The 21,083-nt window shown below is 36.4% G+C and overlaps 1 protein-coding gene across 11 annotated transcripts in view; it reads left to right on the top strand.

The window, feature by feature from the left end:
• Positions 1-21,083, top strand: part of ANKRD28 (ankyrin repeat domain 28) — a 116,909-nt gene that overhangs the window by 26,863 nt on the left and 68,963 nt on the right. For 4 of the 11 annotated variants that reach the window (XM_045579309.1, XM_036431544.2, XM_045579308.1 and 1 more), the window contains one exon: positions 19,505-19,588. In XM_045579309.1, the coding sequence (XP_045435265.1) occupies positions 19,575-19,588 (14 nt within the window). In that variant the 5' untranslated portion in view covers positions 19,505-19,574. Of the gene's footprint in view, positions 1-16,564; positions 18,132-19,504; positions 19,589-21,083 lie in introns of those variants that run through there. The other 7 variants (XR_004986868.2, XM_036431555.2, XR_004986869.2 and 4 more) reach the window with 7 other exon arrangements.

Genomic DNA, 21,083 nt, shown 5'->3' with positions numbered 1-21,083 from the left:
CAAAATAATGTTAGATAAAAGTACTATCTTATATTGAACCAGATTTCATCTTCCTGCTTGTTATTTATTTTTCATTGATTCTAATTCTTTTTTTAAAAATTGACTTGAGAGAGAGAAACATAGATTTGTTGTTCTACTTAATTTTGCATTCATTAGTTGCTGCTTGTATGTGCCCTGACTGGAGATGGAACCTGCAACCTTGGCATATCAGGACAACTCTCTAACCAACTGAGTTACCCGGCCAGGGCCTATTGATCCTAATCCTTATCTTCAGAACTATGCAATCTGGTATTGCTTCATAATGACAGCACTTCAAATATTTTAAAGCTGTCATATTCCACCTGATTCCTTTTCAGACAAAATACTTTCCACCCTCATACTACCCTCTTTTAATGTGTTCTCATCTCAGTCCTCTGGATGCAGTCTGACTTATGTCTAGTCATTAGCCTTACTTTTTCTAGAAGAAAAAAATGATATTATTAGGAAACATTTTTGAGATAAAGCCTTTGTTTTAATTAAAGTGTAATTTCATTATTTAATATTCTAAGGTATACTAATCTCTTTTATCAGTGGCATTTATCAAATGACTGCCTTTAATCTGTTTTAAGATAAATTACTGATGACTGTTTTTTTTCCCCATTTAAAAAAATAAATCTCAGTCTTCAGAGTATTATTCAGTGCTTGTGTGTTGAGATTAATTCATAATTATGGGAAAATTAATCTATTGAAATAAAATGCCAATGTTTAATTTTTCAGTGTAGTATAAGCATGTCAAACTAAAAGGCCAACATGGGCCAAATAAAAGAGAGATGCTTGACATGCTTGATGTAGTTACATAACATACTGTTGGTTGCCTGCTCACTGGCCATAACCTGCTTCCTTCCTTGCAGGCCTCAGTTTTTGTTTGAATGCCCATCTCTATCCCACAGGACTTGGAGAAATCCCTGATAGTGTAAGTTAATTGTGGTAATCCTATTCTGTTTAGTAGTGATTTGTTTAGAAAGGGATGTGTGCCAATTATGGTCACATGCCAGGGAAAGTCCCCCTTTTACTGCACAATATGTGTCTGACATGATGCCTTGAAGTTTGTCAGGTATCATGTGACTATGAAGGGAATTGTCCTGAGGTTCATGCTGAATCTGATAGAGAAAAGCTGGAAGGAGTCTAGGAGTCCTTATGTGATATCATTGGATAACTGAATCAGCCATTGTAGAGCCATCTTATTTCACTTCATGTCATTTATGATTATAAATCTATTGTTTAAATCAGTTGATGGTAACATGCTATTTTAGTTTAGTTTAGGATAGCCCTAATAGTAAAAAGCAAACATTTAATAAATCTATTATGCAGAAAAGTAGACACTTTGTGGAAGGCCCATCATCATGTAAAGATGAACCTTATCATTTTAAAATCACATTAGAATTATAATGAGGTCAAAAGTTTTATAGGTATTCTCCCAATACGTACTTGAATGTTCTGATTGTGAACAAAGCAGACAAAAAAAGCTTTATAATATAAAATGAAACAGTAGGTTTAATTACCTAGTTAGTCAGTAATGAGCTAGTAATTAATTCTGACAGCCACCCTTCTTTCCATGTAAGAAGTTAAAAGTTAACTACAGCTAAAGGAATTGGCATTATTTTATTCTGAAGTAACTAAGTTATAAGCATAGCTTTTTACAAGTTTATCAAGGGTATTAAAATTTATTTATGCAGACAAATTTCATACCCAAAATATGTTAAAAAAACAAACAAACAAACAAACACAAAAAACCACTTTTTTCTTATTTCAACAATAGCAATTGACAAAACTTGATAATTTTAGATAAAATCTGTACCAATAAAAGGGTAATATGCTAATTAGATCTGATGTCCTTTTGGACAAAGCCACAGCAGCTGCGAGGGCCAAGGACTGGTGCCATGGGAGAGGTAGGGCAGAGCCAGTGGACCCAGGCAAGTCCAATCTGCACCGTGTGGTCCTTCTGTCCACAGAGGCAGACATTGGGAGAGGTGTGGCAGCACCAGTTGTGGCCCTTCCTTCCACAGTGCTGGTGCTAGGAGAGGTGGGGCAGCCCGAGTCTTAGAGCCTCCACAGAGGCTGGACGGGGTGCAACTGTGATGCCCCAACCTCCCACAACCCCTCCCCCAGCTGGCCTGGCCCCAGATCGCCCCTACACACACAAGTGTGCGGGGGATGGGGGGCAGTGCTAAGAAGCAAGGGCCAAGGATCGTCAGCCCCAGCTACTGGCTTTGGTAGCAGCAGTGGGGTCATGGAGGGGTGGCTACTTCTCCTAATCCTCCCAATCGCCTCCTGCAGAGGGAGGCCAGCAGGCCTAAGCTGTCAGTAGGACATCCCCTGAGGGCTCCCAGACTGTGAGGGGGGGGCAAGCTAGGCTGAGGGAACCCCCTCCAGTGCATGAATTTTTGTGCACTGGGCCTCTCGTTCTTTAAGGGAACAAAAATATGAAAAACGTTCTAAACTATCTGAGTCATCACTTGGATTTTAAAATAGTAACATTCAGTATTTTTGTCTCCACCCTTCTACGGTTTGAAATGAAAGATGTGTGAATCATTTTCTTTAGAATTTCCCAAACGATAACTACTTTGAAATGGACTTGGCGTATACAGTCTCAATTTGTGTGTGAAATAACTAGTGTATACTTCAGCTACTGATCTTACTGCACTTGTGGGAATTCCTTAGACATCTCATGTAATTATTGCTTATAAAGGTAAACATTGGGTGACCATAGCAACTTATTTTTAAATTGAAAATTTTCCCTTTAGTCTTTAAAGTCCAGTAACTTGATACATTTACTCCAGTGTCACCACAATGTAGAAATTAGGATGAGTTGGAAATACCCTTCCTCAATCTTTTAAAAGGGAAGGCAGAAACTCATCCTGTTTAAAATAAAAATTTTATACTGTACTAATTTGTTAATTTTGAATTTTGCAATTAATAATGTAATTATGTTTCAGAAGTGTGTTTATCCTGGGCTTGGGTGTATAAGTCATATGGCAAGGTGCTGGTAGTTAATATAAGTTCCAGTAAAAATTATACTGATGAAGACAGATCACATAGGATATTTGAAAGTAACACAACTTAAAAAAAAAACAAAAAACACTCCATTTCAGTGTGGCTTTCAATCAAGTTTGAATGATAAGTACTTTTGCTTAATTTCAAAATACTACTTGAGGTAATTAAAATTTTGAAGAAAGTAATCTAACTTTCAAAAATATTGCTTAAATACAGTGCTATATACTTGACAACCAAGTAGTTCTCCCCACCTCCACCCCCACTTTTTTCCTAGTTTTGGCATATTGGGTATATTTTAGAAAACTATCTGTGTTGTTACATTTGGCTTAACATTTTTTGTTTTTATACTTTTGAAAGGAAATAATTGTTTCAAGACTCAAATCTGGGAATAGTCATTTGAATATTGATTTAGTCTTTAAATTCTCATATATAACTTGAATCTACACTCTTCCTAGAAAGCCATCTCCTGTGTTGAATGAAACACAGTTTTCATAAGTAGATGCTTTTCCAGAACTCTTCTCAACTGTTCCTTTACCCAGAGCCAAGTCTATCTTGGGAATATGTCTCTATCTCTCTCTCCCGCTCCCTCCCTCCCTTCTTCCTTACCCTCTTTTTCTCCTTCCTTCCCTCCCTTCCCCCCCTCCTTCAGTCCGTGCGTGCGTGCGTGCGTGCATGCGTGCGTGCATGCATGCATGCGTGCGTGCGTGCGTGTTTTGGGAGGAGGGAGGAGAGTGGAGTCAGCATTTTTCTTGTCCTTCGTTTACTAGTATCCTACCTTCCTTCTCTGGAGGCACATACCATCTAGGTTAGCCTTCTATTACTTGTTGCTATTGCCTGTCAAATTTCATTCCCCATTGCTACATCTGGATCATAGTTGTCTCAGCCATCTAGGTGATTTCATTTCTTGGTAGATGACATTTTGAACATCATATTTTACAGTTTAACAACCTCCACAACATGAGCCTCGCCATTTGGCTCTAGCCACATAACTCTAATGACTACATCTTTCAACTTGTCTCATGTACTGAAACTATCTCCATTTCTGAATTTTTGCTATTTCATCCTAGGCCCCATAACCCATTACTTTCAATGGCTAAACACTCCTTTCTCCTTTTCAACTTAATCCGATCTCTTCCACCAAATAACTTACATCAACATCTTGTTTTTTAGGAAAAAGATCCTTTCTTTATAATAATTTTTCCAATTTATTTTCAAAATCCACCCCCCCTTCCCCATTTTCTTCTGTATCTGTGTGATCTTCCTTTATCCATTCTTTTTCCAGTTATTCCCCTGTCCTGTATCTCCCCTTCCCCCTTGTTGGACAATACTACATCTTCTAATCCATGAACAAAGGATATCTTTCCATGTATTCATATCATTTAAAATTTTTCATCTGTGTTTTATAATTCTTAATTTACAAGTTTTTTACTTCCTTAATTAAGTTTATTTCTAAAGTCTTTTATTGTTTATGATGCTATTATAAATATTTTATTTTCAGATAGTTCATTCTCCCCGTATAGAAACACAGCTAATTTTTTTTTTTTTAAATCCTGCACCTTTGCTGAATTCATTAATTCATTCTAGTGTGTGTGTGTGTGTGTGTGTGTGTGTGTGTGTGTGTTCTTAAGGGTTTTCTACGTAAGATCATGTCATATGCAAAGAAAAATAGTTTTACTTCTTCCTTTCTGATTTGGATGCCCCTCCCTCCCTCCCTCCCTCCCTCCCTCCTTCCTTCCCTCCATCCCTCCCTCCCTCCCTTCTTCCTTCCCTCCCTTCCTTCCTTCCTTCAATTCCAGTAATGTGTTAAAAATAAATAGTGAGGGTAAACATATTTCTCATGTTCATGATTTTAGAGGAAAGGCCTTTAATCTTTTCACCATTGATTTGTGGGCTTTTTATATATGACTGTATTATGTTAAGGTCATTTCCTTATTTCCTTTTATTTCTAATTGTTACAAGTTTTTATCATGAAAGTGTTTAAAATTTTTCCAGATTTTTTTTTCTGTATCTACTGAGATGAATGTGTGATTTTTTAAAGTCCTTCATTCTCTTAATGTCTTGTGTCACATTACTTGATTTTTGTATGATGAATCATGATTGCATTTCAGTATTTAAGTCCCACTTGGTCATGGTGCATGATTCTTTTAATGTGCTACTGAATTTGGTTTGCTGGTATTTTTTTGAGGATGTTTGCATCTTAAGTTCATCAAGGAATATTGACTTATAATTTTCTTGTAATATCTTTATCTGGTTTTGATAATGCTGAATATACTGGCTTCATAAATGAATTTGGAAAAGTTCCTTTCTCAATTTTTTTGGAAGAGTTTGAGAAGGATTGGCATTAATTATTTAAATGCTTGGTAGAGTTTACCAGTAAAGCCATCTGGTCCTGCACTTTTCTTATTGGGAGGTTTTTAATTACTAATTTAGTGTCCTTATAAATTACATGTCACTCAGATTTCTATTTATGATTCAGTCATGTAAGTTTTATGTATCTGGAAATTTATCCATTTATTCTAGGTTGAACAATTTGTTGGCATATCTTTATGATCTCCTTTTCCCCTTTGGCATACTATCTAATAAAGAGTGAATATGCTAATTGACTGTCATATCCTCACAAAGATAGTGGCACCCACGGCCAATAAGGAGGGAATATGCTAATTGACTGTCATGCCCTCAAAGATGGTGGCTTCCACAACCACAAGATGGTGGTACCCCATCCCTTCAGCCCCACCAGGGTGGCAGGTGTGCGGTATGGCTGGGCGCACCTCCAGTCAGGTCTGGCTGCTCTACACGCCTCCCTCTGGAGTCCACCAGTCCTCTCAGCCCCCCAGCCTCTCCCAGCCAGCCCGAGGCACAAGCAAGCCTCAGATGTTGGCTGCTCATCTGCCCAGGGCCAGCCCAAGATGCAGGCAAGTCTTGGATGTCCACTGCCCAGCTGCCCAGGGCTGCCTGAGGCTTAGGTAACCAGGGTCAGCCAAGGCATACACTGCCGGCAGTGGCAGCAGCAGATGTGTGATGGGGATGTTGCCTTCCCCTGATCACTAGGTCACCTCCCACTCTGAGGGCTCCCAGACTGTGAGAGGGAGCAGCCAGGCAGAGGGACCCCCTCCCTCCTCGTTGTAGTGCGTGAATTTTCATGCACCGTGCCTCTAGTCAATTATAATATCTCTTTCATTTCTGATTTTATATGAGTTCTTTTTTATCACAGTTTAGCTAAAGATTTGTCAAATTATATTTTCATAAAAAACAACTCTTTAGTTTGTTTTTCTGCTTTCTGTTTCATTTATTTCTGCTATAATCTATCTATATATTAAACAAAAAAAAATTTTTTCCTGTTAAGTTGGGGCTTAGTTTGTTCTTTTTCTAGTTTCTTGAGATGTTAGGTTGTTTTAAATCTTTGTTTTTTAATGTAAGTGTTTATCATTATAAACTTCCTTCTTACTACAACTGCTTTTGGTATATTATTTATTTTTATTTGCCTCAAGGTATTTTCTAACTTCCTTTTTGATTTCTTCTTTGTTCCATTGGTTGTTCAAGCATGTGTTGTTTAATTTCTACATATTTACTAATTTTCTAGTAATTTCTCTGCTATGGATTACTGTTTCATTCCATTGTGGCCAGAGAAGATATTTGCTATGATTTCAATCTTAAATTTGTTAAAATTTGTCTTGTGACCTAAGATGCCATCTATCCTACAGAATGTTCTATGTATTCTTGAGAAGAAAGTATATTCTGCTGCTGTTAGGTAGAACGTCTGTTAGGTCCATTTGATCTATAGTGTTGTGCAAGCTCACTGTTTCATTGTTGATTTTCTGTCTGGCTGTTACATACATTATTGAAAGTGGGATATTGAAGTCAGCTACTATCATTATATTATTATTTCTCCCTTCAGTTCTATCAGTGTTTGCTTTGTATGTTTATGTGCTCTAATGTTAGGTGCATTTATATAATTGTTATATCTTCCTGATAAATTGACCCTTTTGATATTTATATGTCTTTTTATTTTTTTATTTTATTTTTTGTCTCCTGACAGTTTTGACTTAAAGTCTGTTTTGTCTGATACAAATTTAGCCATCTGTCCTCTTTTCATAACTTTTCATAGAATATCTTTTTACAGTGCTTTACTTTACATCTATGTATGTCCTTAAATCTAAAGTGTCTTTCTTATAGACAGCATATGTTGGAACTTGTGTCTTTTAACCCATTCAGCCACTTTGACTTTTGACTACTTAGTTTAATCCATTTATATTTCAAGTAATTGTTGATAGGGAAGAAATTACTATTATCATTTTGTTAATTGGTTTTGCTTCTGTATTGTAGAGTGTGTGTGAGTGTGTGTGTGTGTGTGTGTGCGCGCGCTCCTTTTTTTCCTGTCTTCCTCTTTCATTGACTTTCTTGTATTGGTAAGCTTTTATTCCTTTTCTTTTGTTCTATTAGCATTTTGTTTATGGTAATCACAGGGCTTACATAAAACATCTTATTATAAATATTATATTTTAAGCTGATAAATTCAATCTCATATAAAAATTGTACACTTCCACTTCTAACCCCCTACACACTTCGTTATTGATGTCACAATTTACATTTTCTTGTGTATCCATTAACATTTTTATAGAGTTACTTAGCCCTAGTTGGGTAGCTTATTTAGTTGGAAAGTAATCCTATACACCACAAGGTTTCAGGTTCAAACCCCAGTCTGGATGTGTACAGGAGGCAGCCAGTTGTGTGTCTGTTTCTCTCTCTTTCCCTTTCTCTCTCTCAAAAATCAATGAACATGTCCTCATTGAGGATAAAAAATTATTTATGCACCATCATTACAGAATGACAATATTTTTATTTGTGTTTTTATCTTTACCAGAAAGTTTTATACTTTCATGTTTTCATGTTGATATTTAGCGTCTTTTCATTCCAACTTGAAGAAATGACTTTGGCATTCTTATTAAGCAGGTCTAATTTTGAACTCAACTCTGGTTGTTTGGGCAAGTTACTATCCTTCCTTCATTTCTGAAGGACAGTTTTGCAACCTGTATATATTACTCTTGGTTGACAGCTTTTGTCTTTCAGCATTTTGAATATATCATCTCATTGGCTTCTGACCTGCAAATTTTCTATTGAGCTATCCTGCAGTTTTATGAGGGTTTCTTTCACATGACAAGTCCCTTTTCTCTTGGTGCTTCAAAAATCTGTCCATGTCTTTTTAACTTTTGACAATTTGATTTTAATATGTCTTGGTGTGGATTACTTTGAGTTTATGTTTTCAGATGTCTGTTGGGCTTCATGGATATGAATGTCCATTTCATTCCCTAAATTTGGGAAGTTTTGGGCCATTATTTGTTTGAATAAGCATTCTGTACCTTCTCTCTATCATATGCTGCAACTCCACATGGGGTTCTGGAACCAATCCCCAGCAGATAATGAGAAAGGACTGAAGGTTTCTAGGAGTCAGAGTTATATTCAGATTTTTGACTGTGTGGAGTCTCAGCACCTCTAATCTCATGTTGTTCAAGCGTCAACTGTATTTGATTATACATAAAATATTGTTAAAATTAATTTTTACATTTTAAAAATGTGTTTTACCATTTTAAAGTGTATTTGCTAGAAAATTTAAAATTACATATGTGGCTCACTTATTAATTCTACTATAGGCCTGATGTATGAAATTCGTGCAAGGGCCTTGGCCCCGGCCCCAGCCTGCCCCAGCCAGAGGCCTCTGCCGCCTCTGCCTCGGCCCCTTCCCTCTGAGGCCTTTTCCAGAAGGAAGGACACCTGGTCTAATTAGCATATTATGCTCTTCTTATTATAGATTAGATGGCACTTGCTTATACTTTGGGTAGCTCAACTATTATTCTTGTATTATAAATAGGTTTAGTGTTTCATTTTTCTCTGAAATATATCATCCAGGGTAAGTTTTGATATTTTCTAGCTAGTAAACCTTCAGTTTCTTTGAGAAAGCACCCTTCTAATAAGTGGAGGAGAAAAAGATAACAACAATAAAGCTTATGGATAACTTGATATAAGCCATAGGTGTTTTTTTTTTTAAGAGGATAGACGATTAGAAGGTATTTTTATATACCAGCTAGAGGCCCAGTGCACAGATTTGTGCACCATTGGGGTTCCTCAGCCTGGCCTGTGGGGATCGGGCCAAAACTGGCTCTCCACCATCCCCCAAGGGGTCCCGGATTGCAAGAGGGCACAGGCCACGCTGAGGAACCCCACTGGTGCATGATAGGGCCTAGGAGGTCACAGGAGGGTTCCAGAGCATGTCCAGCCCATCTCTCCCAGTTTCGATTGGCTGGACCCCGGCAGCAAGCTAACCTACCAGTTGGTATAATACATCTGCCCTTTGGTGGTCAGTGAATGTCACAGCAACTGGTCAAAGAGTTGGACACTTAGCATATTAGGCTTTTATTATATAGGATAACAATAAACTCATGGTGCACTCTTATCAATGACTGAATTAGTAACGGATATAGTCCAATTGATCCTTGAACAACACAGTTTGAACTGTGTGGGTCAACTTCTATGTGGGTGGTTTGAGTCCTTGTCCATTTTTTAAATCAAGTTATAATTGACCCTTGAACAATGTGGTAGTTAGCCCCAGCAGGCTGAATTACATAGATAACTTTTGATTCTACCAAGATTTGATTGTAATCTTCCCTCAGTTTTCCATGGTGGATTGGATCCAGGGTACCCCCCCTCTCCTCCATTTACCAAAATCCTCAGATGTTCCAGTCTCATATAAAATGGCATAGTACAATGTATATGGTTAGCCCTTTGCTTCTATGGATTTCCATTCTTAGATCAAAAGGCCTGTTTAAGCCCTAGACAGTTTGGCTCAGTGGATAGGGCATCTGCCTGTGGACTGAAGGGTCATAGATTCCATTCTGGTCAAGGGCACATGCCAGGTATGCGGGCTCAATCATGTGGGGAGTGCAGGAGGCAGCTGATCAATGATTCTCTCTCATCATTGATGTTTCTCTCTTTTCTCCCCTCTTCCTCTCTAAAAATCAATAAAAATATATTTGTGTAGGGGGAGAGGCCTGTTTAAGATCTCTGGTTGATTGAATCTGAATGTGAACTTCTACAAGCATGTCATGCTTGCTAATATGGAAGGCCAAGTGTATACTTACTGAAAAAACTCTGCATATACGTGGCCCTGTGCAGTTCAATCCCATGTTCAAGAGTCATCTGTTTTATTCTGTTTTTTTTTGGTGGGGTTTTTGTTGTTATTTTTTGTTGTTGTTTTGCTATTGAGTTGAATGCTTTCCTTATATATTTTAGATATTAACCCATGATCAGTTTTTGAGTTTTTTTGTGTGTTTTTTCACCTATTTCATACCCATGATCAGCTTTATGGACTATAAATATTCCATTTCATGGTTGTCTTTTTATTTTTCTGATAGTTTTCTTTGCTGTGCAGACTTTTTAGTCTGATGTAGTACTGCTTGTTTATATTTATTTTGTTGCCTGTGCTTTTGATTTCACTCAAAAAATCACTGGGTTGTGTAACGCCTTTGAAGGTGAAGGTCATATGTGACATTTTGTAATCTCTTGGCCTGGTAGTTAGAGTGGAAGTATTAATATTAAATATATGTTTAGTCAGTTGCTATTGTAATTTTGGTAAACATTTTAAAAATAAGGTATTCTTACCAAAGGTTTTTATGTTATTTCAATGTACTGGAGTTTGAGGAGGATTGAAACATATCTTACTATCCAATGGGAACTTTTTATACCCTCCTGAAATTAGGCAACTTTAAGATTGTTAACACTGTTTTTCAAATCATGAGGGTAGATGCTAAGATACAGACTTTGTATTAAGATTTGAAACTGATTTAGAGCTTGAAGAGACCTTCAACCTAATATAATAAATCATATTCTTCAATTATAATTGACTCAATCTATAATTGAGGCTGAAGAAGTCCCAAATTGCCTAAACTGTAGTAGGCACTAATTGCTTAAGTCAAAACCTGGGAGTTGTTTTTGAACACTCCTTCTCCCTCATTCCTACATCCAGTCCAAAGCAAAGCATGATGACGTTCTTGCTTAAAAATTGTTAATGACTTACTGGTCAATTAAAAATACAAATTTTGTAACTTGGCTTACAAGGTCTGGTATAATCTGAGTTACCCATTTCTCCAGCTACATTTGCCATTGTCCCTCATGATTGTTTGCTCTAGTCATGTGGACCTTCCTCTAGTTCAGGGGTCCTCAAACTTTTTAAAGTGGGGGCCAGATCACGGTCCCTCAGAGAGCTGGAGGGCCGGACTATATGAACTACTAATTCCTACTGTAACACCTCGGCTGCGCTCACTGCCCAAAAAACCTGGCGGGCCGGATCAGACTCCTCTGCGGGCCGCAGTTTGAAGACGCCTGCTAGTTCTTTCCCTTCCAATTCTTTTTTCTTCTACAGTTTATCAGTTTGCAGTTATATAATATTTATTTGTGTGTAAGCTCCATTAGAACAAGGATCGACATTTTAATTTTCTCAGCCTAGCGGAAATCCTGGCACATAGTAGATGATGAATAAATATAAACAAATGGATGAATCATTGACTGACAAGATGTTACTGAGTTTCTATTTCCCGGATACAAATTGGATAATAGTACCCACCAGAGTTGATAGAGAATTTAGTGAGGATATTTGTGATAAATGTTTATTTTCTTTTCTCTCTGCTGATTTTTCTTTGCTTAGTCAGGATAATGTAGTGAATTGTTCTTTGAGCTGTTTTCTGACCAGTTATTGTTTCTGTTACAGTTTGTTGCAGCTAGTGTTTATAATTCATTTTATTTGTTGAAAACTTAAGCAGTTATTCTGAACTAGAATGTGGAGGGTGGAAGAACAGGACTAGAAAGATATATACCCCCTCATTAATGACTAAAGGAAGAGTAAGAACTCCCGATTAGAGTTAGGTTCAGCTCCAAGTAAAAGAGACAGAAAATTACAATGATTAAACAAGGCATAACTATTTCACTCTAAAAGTTGGGGTGTATGCTTTCCAGAGCTTCATGGCAGTTCTATCTCACAGGGACTTAGATCTTCTCTAGCCTACTGTTTGAGGAAGTAGGGTGGATATTCCATTTGTCCTTTTATGTTTTCTGGAAGCTACACAACACCTCTACTTAAAATACTGGTCAGGATTTCGTCATGTGGCTCTCAGCTGCAAGGGAAGCTGAGAAGTGTAGTGTTCTTTGTGAGGCTCTGTAGTTACTTAAAAACTGGATGTTGTGGTATAGTGGAAGATGAAAAGAATGGCTGCTCAATATAGGTATTTGCAAAGAACACATCAGATTAATAATATGTAATACTAATAATGTGTCAACAATATGCAATATATAATATCAATGATGGAAGGATTAACCATTTACTATTTAATCATCCTATATAATAAAGAAGTAATATGCAAATTGACCCTCACATTGTTGCACAAGATGGCAGCCCCCATGTGGTCAAAGATGGCCGCATAAGATGGCTGGCAGGGGAGGGTAATTGTAGGCAATCAAGCCAGCAGGGGAGAGTAGTTGGGTGGGGGAGAACCAGGCCTTCAGAAGAGGACAGTTGGGGGAAACCCAGGCCTGCAAGAGAGGGAAGTTGGGAGGGAACAGGTCAGCAGGGGCAGGCAGTTGGAGGGGACCAGGCCTGCAGGGGAGGGCAGTTGTAGATGAGCAGTTGGGAACCAGCAGTCCCAGATTGTGAAAGGGATGTCCGATTACCGGTTTAGGCCCGATCCCTATGGGACATCCCCCAGGGGGCCCCAGATTGGAGAGAGTGCAGGCTGGGCTGAGGGACACCCTCCCTTTTTCCCTAGTGCACAAATTCCATGCACTGGGCCTCTAGTTGTAACATAACAGTTGAGTCAAACCACTTGATCTTCAGGTAATGTTGGTTGTCAGTCATTTTGGAGATATGATTGGGGAAATGTTTTTAAACGACCTAGGTTATAAATTCATTACATGAAGAAAATTAAATTGGACCTTTTAAAAGGATTTTGAATTCATCTTTTAAATACACAGCTGACCCTTGAACAATGTGGGGTTGAGATGCTGACCTTCTCTCTCTCCTGAATAGTTGAAAATCTACATATAATTTTTGATTCTTATTAGAAGCTTAACTATTAATAGACTACTGTTGGCCAGAGGCCTTACTGATAATATAAACAGTCAACACGTATTTATGGTTTATATACTGTATTCTTACAATAAACTAAGCTAGAGAGAAGATTAAGAAAAGCACAAGGCAGAGATAATGCATTTACAATATTTATTTTTTAAGGGGGAGGCTCACATGTAAATGGACCTGTACACTTCAAACCTGTGTTGTTCAAGGGTCAACTGTGTGACATTTTTGCAGTGGCTGTACTAATCACATGGAAATCTGACCAACATCATAGAAAGCAACAATTTCTTAATTTTCCCCCTCTTTCTACACCATTTTCTTTTAAATCTGTTCATAAGTCTTTTCCTAAAGTACACAGATGAAATATAGTTCAAGATGATAGTTTAGGTCCTGGCCAGTGTGGCTCAATTGATTGAGCGTAGTCCCATGCACTGAGAGGTTGCTTGTTTGATTCCGATCAGGGTTCATGCCCAAGTTGTGGGCTTCATCCACAAGAGGAAGCCCATTGATGTTTCTCTTTCTCCCTCTTCCTTCCTCTGTCTTTAAAAAGAAAAAGAAAAACTTTTTTTTTTTTTTTAAAGATTATTGCTTAGGATTCATGAATTATGAGAAATGTTTCTGAAACATGGTTTGAACTCACTTCCTTACTATCCTTCACCATAATACATGTAAACTAGCTTGGCCCAGAACAGTTACTTAATTCTAATGTATTTTATTCTGTGATAATCAATACGGGTTCGCAGATTTGTAATTGAGCTTTGGATGGACTCTCTGCAAAAAGGAAAAAAATCATGTGTGTCAAAAAAAAATTAGGAATCTAAAATTATCTTTCAGGATGTAAAATTTTATCAGCAAAATGAAGGTTAAATGCATTTTAACATTCTTTGATTTGGTAAAGTGTAGGAGTAAGCTTTTGATAGGATACATTTTAGCATAAAGCACAGGAAAATAATGATGGAAGGATTATTTGGCTTTGCATTTCCCTAATGCTTGATGATCTTGAGTACCTTTTCATGCTCAAATCGTTGGTTTACTAAATACAGTATATATAATTTGGTCTAAAAATTAAGTGCCTCAAGAAATAAACCACAGTCCCTTACCATTGTTCAACTGAAAACAAAAAACAAGAACAAAACACACAAACAACACAGTGTTGAACTTAAGTTTGCACAGACTGTCAATATGTTATAAGTACTTTCTCCATCTGAAATTTCTTAAATACTTAATTATTACCTGTCTCCTTTTCAGACCCTTCAGACCCTGGCTGATGCTCCATCCACTGAACCAAACCAGCTAGGGCTACAGTATTTTTTAGATAAAAAGCTCTGGAAAATATAGGCTCTGGAAATTTAGGTAGTTTGCCCAAAGACACATAAATAATGGAATCAGAATTTGAATTCAAGGTAGGCGGACTCCTGAGCCCTTAGTTTTAGCTGTCATCCTTTATCATTCTATCCTATATAATAAAAGCCCAGTGACTGAATGGCAGAACAACTGGTTGATTAGTTGCTATGATGTGTGCCGACCACCAGGGGGCAGATGCTTAATGCAGGAGCTGCCCCCTGGTAATCAGTGCGCTGGTGGCATGAATGGCACTCCTGCAGCAGGAACAGCCACTCAGAGGGCGGTTCCACAGCTGATTGGCTGATTTGGTTATCTGGAGGTAGTTAACATCATTTTTGTATGTCAAAATATTTTCATGTCTTTAATTTGATATTAAGCCATTTTATATATCTTAAAATACAATTAGGTAAATTGTTAGCATATTTTAGTATCTTGGTACAGCTATATCTGGGTTATAGGGTTTTTTTTCACAAATTGATATTTAATGGTTTTTGTTCTTTTTAAAAATATATATTTTATTGATTTTTACAGAGAGGAAGGGAGAGAGATAGCTAGAAATGTTGATGAGAGAGAAACATCCACCAGCTGCCTCTTGCACACCTCCTACTGGGGATGTGCCTGCAACCGAGGTACATGCCCTTGACCGGAATCGAACCTGGGACCTTTCAGTCCACAGACTGACGCTTTATCACTGAGCCAATCCGGTTTTGGCATGGTTTTTGTTCTTAAATTCTTGCATACTTATCTTTAGCATGCTGGGGTATTTGTTTTGTTTTTTTTGTTGTTGTTTGTTTGTTTTGTCCATGTTTTGCTAAATAAACTGGCTTAAATTAATTTGATAAGACTAGCCCTGAAATACCCATTTAAAAATAACTTGTTTAGGAATATTATCACAACAAATAGTATATTCCTTTGTTGCCCAAACCTTTCACAACTCATTATAGGTTGCAAAAAGAGAGGGTGGGGGGAAGAGCATGTGTTTGAAATTAGGCACAACTTTACTAATTTGTATGACTTTGGATAAAACATTTAATTTCTGAGTCTGTTTTTTTCTGTATAATATGAGAATGTAGCACAGTTAATGTGCTGACCAAGTACAGCACCCTAGCACATCATAAATGTTCAGAATAACTATTATGCTTATTAATAAAAATGCTAATTGATAGAAGAAAAAAGAAAGATTGGAGGGGAACTATGGTATTGCGTTTATAATTTTTCTGTTGGGAAATAACTCCATTGGTTGAGTAAACAAAAATGTGGGGGTGGGGGGAGAAAGCCAACTATAAATTGATAGTTTTTGAAACTTATTTGTAGCTTTGGGAATATTAATTTTATAGGGATGGGGAATTTTTGCTTTCTTTGTGTTACCCTTTGCCTTTAACATAGATAATTCTGTACCAGGAACTTTAAACAATAGTTCTATGTTTTTAACAGATTTTAAAACTTTATTCCATTTCCAGATGGGAAGGTAGAATTATTCCATTTCTTTGGTGAAAATTCTTATGGTCCATAGAATTTTAGAATTAGGATTTCTAACTTATTTTTTTTCTTTAAAAATATGACTTGATTAAATTCCACAATATAAAAATTGTTAATAAATCTTAAATTTATTTTGTTTCAACTTCTTTGCATCCTTGAAAATAATGTACATCTGATAGATTTTAAATGGTCCTGGTAAAAAATAAGAATAAAACGTTAGGTTCATGGTTTTTATATGTTCATAAAATATTTCTTCATTTCTAATTCTCTTACTTAGGTTCACTGAAGACATTCTTAATGCAGCTGTCATTATAGGGTTAAACATTTGCTTTATTGTAACACACAAAAACAGTTAAGCTGTTTGAAATTGTTTACTTGCTAAAGCCAGTGTTAGTCAGCAGGGGCAGTACACCAGATTTCCTTGTGGCTTTTAGTGGAAAATGTTAAAAGCGCACTCATTTTTCAGTTATAGAATTTTTCAGTTTGATCTGAATTAGTCACAGAACTGGCATGAACCTTCTAATTGTGAAGGCAGTCCAAGTGCACTGTTTTTTCTACTGCTAGAGGAAGTTACATCTCGAGCAGTAGCTCAGATCTCTGGTAAGTGTAACATGTGAGCATTACTAGGCATTTCATTCTGCGGTACTGCAGTCGTTGCTGTTCAGACTGTTGCTCAGTTGGAATGCGTCTGTGGAGCCAGTCCTGAAGTTCTATAGATATTGTTTAAGGACCTACTCGTTTGGAGGTGTCGGTGGTGTTTTGCAAGATCATCTGAGTACCAGGGAAGCATCCGTAATCTACTGAAAAGGATAACTGTAGCGGTTTTCACAGTGGAAGGAAACTGTATTGGCACCGAGGCAGATGATTGAATAAAGTAGTTGGCTCAAAGAAGATGCACAGTCTGCTGTTTTTTCCTCTGAATGAAGACTATTTAGTGGAAGCTGTATTCATGTGGAGATCAAAGGAAACACTGGAATGATAAACTACTGGGGTTTTCTCTCTCTCTCTTTTTTAAATGAAAAGCTTGAAGCGGTAATTTGAGCTCAAATGTCTTCTGATTCCTTCCCGGCTTGCCTGTTCTATTAGGATTCCCGCTAGCACCATTTCTGCCTGGTGTCTGTGCCCTTTTGCTGGAGCAGCCACAGACAACTGCCTGATGAAGAAAGAATGAACGCTCTGCCTTGCTCATGCTATCGATGGGAATAAAGCTATCTGTGTTTCCTCTATTATAAGGAATATCTGGATTAATCAAGCTGTATTCTAGTACCAAGAGTCCTATTGTCTCTTGTGATCTGACTCATCGCATGTAAATGTACTGCAGCTTTGCTATTAATGCAGAGTGTTGTGTTTTTTTTCTTTCCCAAACACAGAAAGAATTGTCAACCTCTGAGCTGCATTTAAAAAATTTGTGCTGAGCTCTAGATGTTTTTTTCTTTTCTTTTTTCTGGATAGTGTCTGTATTAAGCAGTGAAGCTGAAGAAATGAAGACAAATTAGAAGTGGAAACAGAATAATGAGAGTTTAATTTTAATTTTTAATTATAAGCAAGCCAGCTACTGGTAACTATATGACCTTGCAAGCAAGAGTGGGTATAGCTGTAATTATCTCTGTCACAGCAGTTGTTTCTCATTTCATTCTGCATTGCGTGGTGGTATCACCCAAAACAATGATCTTTTAATGCAAGTAAATTTGTAAGACAGAGCAATATGACTATTTTGGTAGAGGAAAAATATTTTTAAATGAGCTAGTACTCCTTTTTAGTTAATTGGCATGTTGATGTGAAATTTCTTTTAAGTATTGCAATCACCCAACAGAAAATAACTGAATTTTGTTGGTTTTAGGAAGTTATAAGTTATGTAGTCATAATTTTAAACTTCAGTTTTTCCGGTAGTACTTATTAACTTTAAAAAAAACAAAACACACAGCTGTGCTGTTCAAAGAATGATTCTAAGTGTCATACAGAAAAGGAGGAAAAACTACTTGTGCTCTTCCAACTGTGACTTTTTTTACTTAGCTGGGAATCTAGTGTTTTAAAAGAGCGAATGAGTCGAGTGTGTATTGTTGTTTTGGAGGAGGTAGAAGATGAATCTCCTGCATTCATTTCTAAATTGCCACAGGAAAATAAATCCGTACATGCTCCACCTTCTGGAAATGTATTGGTAAGATATAAGAGTTTATACGTTTACTATATTCTACTGACCTAGTAGAATAAATTTTATTTTTTAAGAATAAAGTTAGTTTCCACTATTTTAATTAAAAACTCAAATAAAAACAATGGAGATGTATAAGTATGCAATATTATATATAAAAGGCACACATCTCTGAGTTTTACTTTTTCAGATGTTTAGATAACTTTTTAAATTTTATTTGCTATCTTTTAATCTCTTTAAAAGATTTTTAAAAATAATTGAGAATAGTAGTTGTGGCAACCATGTTTCTGTTTTCATTTTGTGGTTTTAAAACTGATGTAATAAGAATGAAGAGCTCTATATTTTAGGAAAGGTTGACTACTGCCAGCAACACCGAGGCATGGTCTTTTCTGTAATGAATTAAATGTATTTACATGCAAGACTTTTTATAGGAAAAGACTCAGACTTTATTCTTAACCTTATTTTTAATGTTGTCAATTGGCTTCTTTATTTGACTGGTATAATATGATATCTTATCAAAGAGGCCATATCGTTGATTGAGAAATTGTTATATTTAGACATGCACGTGTTTGCCTCTTGATTGGTTATACAATTATTTTTGGTCTCCGAATAATAATGATTTTCATCAATTGACAGCTTTTCTTTGGATTTATATCTTTATACATGCAATGCTGACCCATGCAAATACTTTGATGCCACAAACAGAATTTTTCAAAGAGGCCTTCTTTGCTGAGCCTCAAACTTGTCAAACTTATTGTTTGATAAGTTGTGCCCAAAAAGTAGACGTTGAGATTTCACCCTTGTATTTGGCAATAACTTTCTTTTTAATATATATATGTATGTGTATGTATGTATGTATATATATAAAAGGCTTGCATTTGTTATATCACCTAGTTTTGGTAATTTTTAATTGATTTTTTAAAATTAGGCCTTTCCCCCATTTCCATCCCCACAAGGAGGAATCTTATATTTTCATGTGATTTGACTTCATGAAACTTTTGGTTAAAAAACCAAATAATTATTGTTGCTCTAGGGAAGAAAGTTTTTAGATTAAAGCATTATGTGGAGCCTGGCCAGGTGGGAGCATTGCCCATACACCAAAGGTTTTGGGTTCGATCCCCAGTTGGGGCTCATGTGGGAAGCAACCAATCTATGTTTCTCTTTCACATTGATGTTTCGCCCTGTCTGTCTCTGTCTCTCTCTCTTTCTCCCTTTCTCCCTCTTCCTTTACTTCTCTCCCTCTCCCCCCTTCCTCTCTGTAAATAAATAAATAAAAACATATCCTCGGGTTAGTATTAAAAATAATTTTAAAAGTTATATGGAAATATCTTTAGAATCATCCATGTGCTGTGATTAATGTTTTTATTACTCTTATATTTTAGCCATCACTGGTGCAAGCTATATTTAATGGAGATCCTGATGAAGTTCGAGCACTAATATTTAAGAAAGAAGATGTTAACTTTCAGGTAAAACAATTAATTCACTGATACATGCCTTTAAGCCTACTTTTAAAATCTTTTTCCTAGAGTTATTATTTTTGTTAAAAAGACATAATAATTCTGTAACAGTTGTTTTAAATGAGGTTAAGAAGCATCTTGGAGCAAAAAAGGAAGGGACAGGGCATATATTCAGAGTAATGACTAAAATACAAGAGAATTACTTTGAAATTTTCACAGAAAAGTTGAAAAAATACTCTGAAAATATTTTGCCACATTTGCTTTATCCAATTTACACAGATTTTATATATATATATATATATATATATATATATATATATATATATTTTACTTATTTACTTTTTTTACATGTACATATATATATTTTTTTTCTTCTACTGAATCCCATTTGAAAGTAAGTTGTAGACATCTTGACACTTCATTGTTCATTTCTTATATGTATTTCAAATGAGGGTTCTTTTTTGTGAACTCGAAATAAAGACATTTTTATTAAATTTATATTATATCTAACTAGATTATAAGATCAGATTTTTCTGTAAATAATTCTGGTAAACATATACGAAGACTCATCTATTAGTCTCTTAGTAAAATAAAGAATGACACATTGTTTGAAAAGTCTCCAACTTAAAATACAGTGGATTTGAATTCAGAACTGGCATAGGGAGAGTTTTAGAAAAAAATGAATATATGGATAAATTTCCTCTCTGTGTATATTCCAGTGGCCAGTAATTTCTTTAATTTACTAAACTGAGCCTGAAAATAGATAATCTATATATATCTATATCATCTATATCTATCTATATATAAAAGTCTAAGCGACTGGATGACCGGCCAGTAGTTATGATGTGCACTGACCACCAGGGGGCAGACGCTCAATGCAGGAGCTGCCCCCTGGTGGTCAGTGCACTCCTACAGCCAACCTCCTGCTGCTGGTCAACTTTCTGCAGTCTTCTCCACCCCACCCCCAGCTGGCTGTCCCAATGGGCCCCATTCGGGCCTGATCAGCCCCGATTGCTGGCTAGGCAGAGGGATCCCACCTGTGCATAAATTTGTGCACCAGGCCTCTAGTTTACTATAATGTCAAATTCATTAGTCCTGTGAATTACAGAGTGTGGAGGAAAGATCATGATTCATTGAGTCACTATAGCAACACTAAAACAAATGACCTGGAAAGGATTGGTAATTCTAAGAAAACCCTGAAAGCTCATCTTGAATCTCATCTTTCTTCCATTCTTTCATGCAACATTACTGTGACCACTTAATGTTAAATAGATGTAAAAAGTATTTATTTGATATTTTAAAGGTGGGTTATTTGAATAGATTTGAATCTTTAGCTAAAATTGTTCATCTAGCATTGGGTATTGATCAAAATGCTATCGTCATATTTCCTAAAAGATTATTCCTAATACATTTTCTTTTTCTCCTAAAGCTTTTAGTTTTTTACTTAATTTTTTAAAAAATTTTTACTTACTTGAAAAATTGTTGACTGTATTACAGATGTCCC

This window comes from Pipistrellus kuhlii, unplaced genomic scaffold, assembly GCF_014108245.1.
Source record: "Pipistrellus kuhlii isolate mPipKuh1 unplaced genomic scaffold, mPipKuh1.p scaffold_m20_p_11, whole genome shotgun sequence".
NCBI lineage: Eukaryota > Metazoa > Chordata > Mammalia > Chiroptera > Vespertilionidae > Pipistrellus > Pipistrellus kuhlii.
The sequence above is the reverse complement of the archived record's forward strand: the minus strand, read 5'-3'. Positions and strand labels throughout refer to the sequence as shown.